The sequence below is a fragment of the Coptis chinensis genome, chromosome 2 (assembly GCF_015680905.1).
Source record: "Coptis chinensis isolate HL-2020 chromosome 2, ASM1568090v1, whole genome shotgun sequence".
Lineage (NCBI taxonomy): Eukaryota > Viridiplantae > Streptophyta > Magnoliopsida > Ranunculales > Ranunculaceae > Coptis > Coptis chinensis.
The window spans coordinates 112,378,959-112,383,694 of NC_141457.1; the positions used below are offsets into that span (position 1 = coordinate 112,378,959).

The window sequence follows — 4,736 nt, forward strand, 5'->3', positions numbered from 1 at the left end:
TAAAATAAATTTTTTATCATTAAAGGGAACACTAACTTCCTGAAAATGATCATTTACTTGTAAAGTTTGTACTGCCAAAGCAATATAGCCAAGTTAATTTAGCACCCAAAATCGTTCATTTTGTCGAGATCTATAATTCCATATCAGGTATCTAAATCCTATGGTCTATCTGCTTATCACATTTGGTTTTAAGTATGATCATCTGATGCCTATATACATTTAGCATTAGAAAATATATGACTTGACTATCCCGGACAAAAAATGCATGCATGAGCACCATAATCCGAAGTCCAAACTGCACTGAGCAAAGTGTTATAAAATAAAAAACTTTCTTCACATATAAGTACATCACATTAATCCAAGAAGATTTTAAAGTTCTTTCTTGTGAACTCTGTTCTTTGTCAATTAATTTTACATAATTCTTACAGCTTAGTACTTCAGCAGTCACACTGACTACAGTACAAGAACACTGAGCATCTTACAAGAACACATGTCATAGTTTTCAGCTTACTGTTTTCCACTTAGCAAATACAGCATAATTAACAATTTTGTTCTTTTATAAGAAGAAAAGAAAAAGAAAAAGAAGAATAAAAATAAGTCCGTTACTTTATCTTCTTTCTAGAAACCGAATTTTTTTTACTTCCAACTGAAAGCGATAGGACTGCCCACGATATGCTTACCATCAGACCACTCCAAACGTGCAAACGAGTTCGTTCCAGAAGGCATCGAACTCGCTGTAAACGTCACGGTGTACAATTTTTTCTCATTTTGCTGTGTGAAACTCAGTGAGTCAGGCTCAACCGATATCTTCACCGATTGTGACTCAGATGACAATGACACCTTATAAGTTCCAGCTGCACCCACGTTCGTTAACGTGCGGGTATATTTCACTACTTTACTTGATCCACTACTCCCACTCCCACTCGTGGTAGTAGCAGTTTCAAATGCAGCAGCAAACGAAGGATAGTTCAAATATGTGACGCTGTACTGCTTACTAGCATCACACGTGTACTTCCTCTTTGCCACACTGGTAATCTGCGCCGCAGTGTAATTTAAAGCACACAAAAATTCAAGATAATCATCAGCAGTAATATCGTAAACCAAACCAGGATCAAGGGCAGATACAGGATCCACGTGCCCAGCACCATAATCGAACGGTGTAGCTAGACCACCAGTTGCAATATCTTGTAACTTTGAACCTGATTTATAGGAACTGTAAGCTGTCGTCATTAAAGCTGATTTAATCGCTGCTGGACTCCATTCCCGATGTGCGGCCTTGATTAACGCTGCTAATCCACTCACGTGTGGACATGACATCGATGTACCTGATATTATGTTGAATCCAACTCGACGCGTGTCACCTGGTAAACCAGTTGGGCCAACTGAACCAGACCAACCAGCTAAAATATTGACACCTGGAGCAATTAGATCAGGTTTGAGAACCTCTGGTGTAATTGAATTTGGTCCTCGTGAACTAAACGCTGCTACCACCGGTGATGGTGAGATTCCCACCTTTGTTCCTTCGAATGCAATTGTAGCCGTTGGATTAGAATCTGTTAATAAATATTCTTTGATTGCAACACCACTTTTCTGGCCCACTGTAGATGCAGGCAATAAATGAGCATCGGCGACAAGCTCTTCGCCGTTTGCCGCAGTGTTCGCTAACACCATTCCATAGCCACCAGCATCTCTCACCACTTGTCCCTTTTGTACTCTAGCACTTAATCCTCGATCACATAGAACAATTTTTCCGGCAACTTTTTCCGGCAATAATGTTCCTGTCATACAAAGATTTCCATTTGTCGAATTTGAGGCGTTAGCGGCATAAATAAACGGTAACATTGAGTTGGTTAATGGTTTTCCACTGTAGAGTGAAACACCAGAGAAATTTTTTCCATTGCCAAGGCTAACATATGCAGGGAAGTCACGGTCCAAAGTACCAGCACCAACAGTTGTGATCCATGGAGCAACATTAGACAAACTATAAGAACTAGGCCCAGCATTACCAGCAGAGCAAGAGACTAGAATTCCCTTTTCCATTGCCGTAAAAGCGCCTATTGCGACGCTATCACGGTAATATTCAGACATTCCACCACCGAGGGACATGGAAAGAACATTTACGCCGTCTGCAACGGCTTTATCCATTGCAGCCACAAGATCACTACTGAAACATCCGCCCAACCAACAAACCTTATAAACAGCAATTCTCGCACTAGTAGCCATTCCACGTGCAGAGCCTTCTGCGTAGCCGAAAAGGCTTGCACCATCTACTAATGATCCTGCTGCAGTACTGGACGTGTGAGTACCATGCCCATCGTCGTCTCTTGCAGATTTAGACTCTTTGGACTCGTCTATGGGTCCAAGAGTCGCTTCGTAACCACTCGAGAAAAATCGCGCTCCAATTAGCTTCTTGTTACAATTTACTGCAGTGAAACTCTTGCCTAGTTCACACTCACCTTTCCACTCACTAGGCACTGGTCCAAGCCCCATGTCGTCGTAGCTTTTGCTTTCGGGCCAACCACCAGTGTCTAGCACACCCACGATTACATCACTCACTGAGTCAGACTCGGGAACCAAACCGCCTATGTTTCTGTCGAGTCCAAGAAACTCAGGAGTTCGAGTTGTGTGTAGTTCATATACAACTTCAGGTAAAACAGAGAGAATTCCAGGTAACCCTTCCAAAGACTCAGCTTCTTCAGGAGTGAGTCGAGTGGAGAAACCATGAACAACGTTGGTGTAAGTGTAAAGCATTTCAGCTGAGTCAGAAACCGATTTGAGTGATGAATCGTACCAGTGAGTGTGTTCCTCAAAACTCTCTGGCATTTCGGATTTAGCCATGTGTACGATGTAAGTCTTCTTCTCTGATGCTGAACATGATACGTGGGAAACACCCAGATACAGAACCAGTAATAGAATCAGAGATAGGGACTTGAACATCATCTTCTTGAATGGGGTTTTTTCCCTTTCCGAGTGTGAAAGAGACTAAGAAATGGAGTATGGAAGGTGTTCGAATAAATAAGAAAAAAAAGGAGGAGAGAGAGTGAAGTGGAGAGAAATAAGCAAGAGCGGGGCAAGTTTAATTAGTAGGTATGAAATCATGCAAAGAGAGAGAAGTGGTTCATTTGTCTGGTTCTTTGAATGATTGATTGCGTTTAGACAAAAAGGAAGACAGCTCTAAGCGAGAAAATTGAGCTTTCATCACGTGTCTTCGTTCGGCTTTTACTCTCTCTCTCTCTCGAGATTCTCTCTCTGCTGGCAATGTTACTCTGTTAGGCTACTTTTACTTTACTTTTGCAGGAAAAAGGAAAAAGGTCGTTCGTCGTAAACACTTTTTTATTTGAAGGCCCAAAACAAGGTTTATCCGCATCCTCAAATTTTTTAAGTATTGTGGTTGAGAATAATTCGGTCTAAAAATTCATAATTTTCATAAGATTAAAAAAAAAAAAATTATTAGAGCATTTGCAATGCAAGAAATTATGAGGGGTTTGTAACTATAGTCACCCGTTTTTGGCAAAAATAGTTGTGCAATGTAGTGGTTAATAATTTGTGACTATTTTCTCCAATTGATTTTAAGATGAAACTTTTCACTAAATGTTGGATTCTGTCTCGTGTGTTTTTTTCGATTTTTTTTTTCAGATAAAATACCGGATGGGATGTTACATTCCGTCTAGATCAAAAAGTCTCCAAACGGAATATAACATTCCGTCCGAGATATTTTATTCACCTTAGAATCTAACATCCCGTCCGAAATATTTTATTTATCTTATTTTTCATCGTTTTGGTGAAAAGAATGTAAATAAGTACTGATGTGGCGGTAATAAGGGGAGAATTATATTCACTTGCATTGCAAATGTTCTTAGAAAAATTCTTATTTTTTAGGATGAAAATATGAAATGTAAAAAGAATTTTGATTTTTTTTTTCATTATTAAAGATGTTTGTTTTAGTTTAAATACTTAATATAATTTCATATGGTTTTGATCAATTTTTTTGTAAAATGAGTGTATAGTCCGTATCTAAGATTTTTTTACCCACTTATTTACGAACCACAATTTTTTTAAAAATTAAAATCGAATTATACCCTATTAACGTTTTGAATAATTTCCGGTCGACCTTACTAACTAAGATCCACACACAGAATAAATGGGCTTTGTGGACTTATTTGCTTCCCCTTCCACGTTAGGTCCCACAGTGGTGTAAGTGTGTAAGTAACGTCTTGCGTTTATCTCCACTCATAAACTCTCCATACTTTATCACTTTATCTTGCGAAACAATGAATCAATGATTAAGTTGTATTCAGCTCAATCATGTCTGTAACTCTGTATAACACGTAGTTTGCATTCTCTAAAATATAATTTTATGGTCAAAAAATGGATAAGCAAAAGATGCTCGGTAGGGTCTGATTGTAGTAGTGGACTAGTGGAGTATCTTGTTGAGGTGGGGAAGTGGGGAACGGGTGTTTACTGTCACAGGCCACCCATAATTTTGGAGTTGTACAAGAAAGACAAAGAGAGTCCAATTATGATTGAGTTACGAGGAGTTCGAGTTATGGAAAATTCCAAAGGTTACTTATGTTGGTCACGGGATGGGTTTTCGGATTTATTGTCATTGCTTTTATTACACACGTAGGGTGGTGTTCTGTTTTCTTGATGCATAAGTTCTACCAGCCACCGAATTACCCACACGATATAAATAGCATTGTAGATTTTCTACTAACTAATGTTTTTATATTAAATTT

At 38.9% G+C, this 4,736-nt stretch overlaps 1 protein-coding gene across 1 annotated transcript; it reads right to left on the reverse strand.

The window, feature by feature from the left end:
• Positions 1-286: 286 nt before the first annotated feature.
• On the reverse strand, positions 287-3,290 carry ARA12 (Subtilase family protein). Its single transcript, XM_086592271.1, has one exon. The coding sequence runs from the start codon at positions 2,938-2,940 to the stop codon at positions 637-639; it is 2,304 nt and encodes a 767-aa protein (XP_086448397.1). The 5' UTR covers positions 2,941-3,290; the 3' UTR covers positions 287-636.
• Between the last annotated feature and the right edge of the window lie 1,446 nt (positions 3,291-4,736).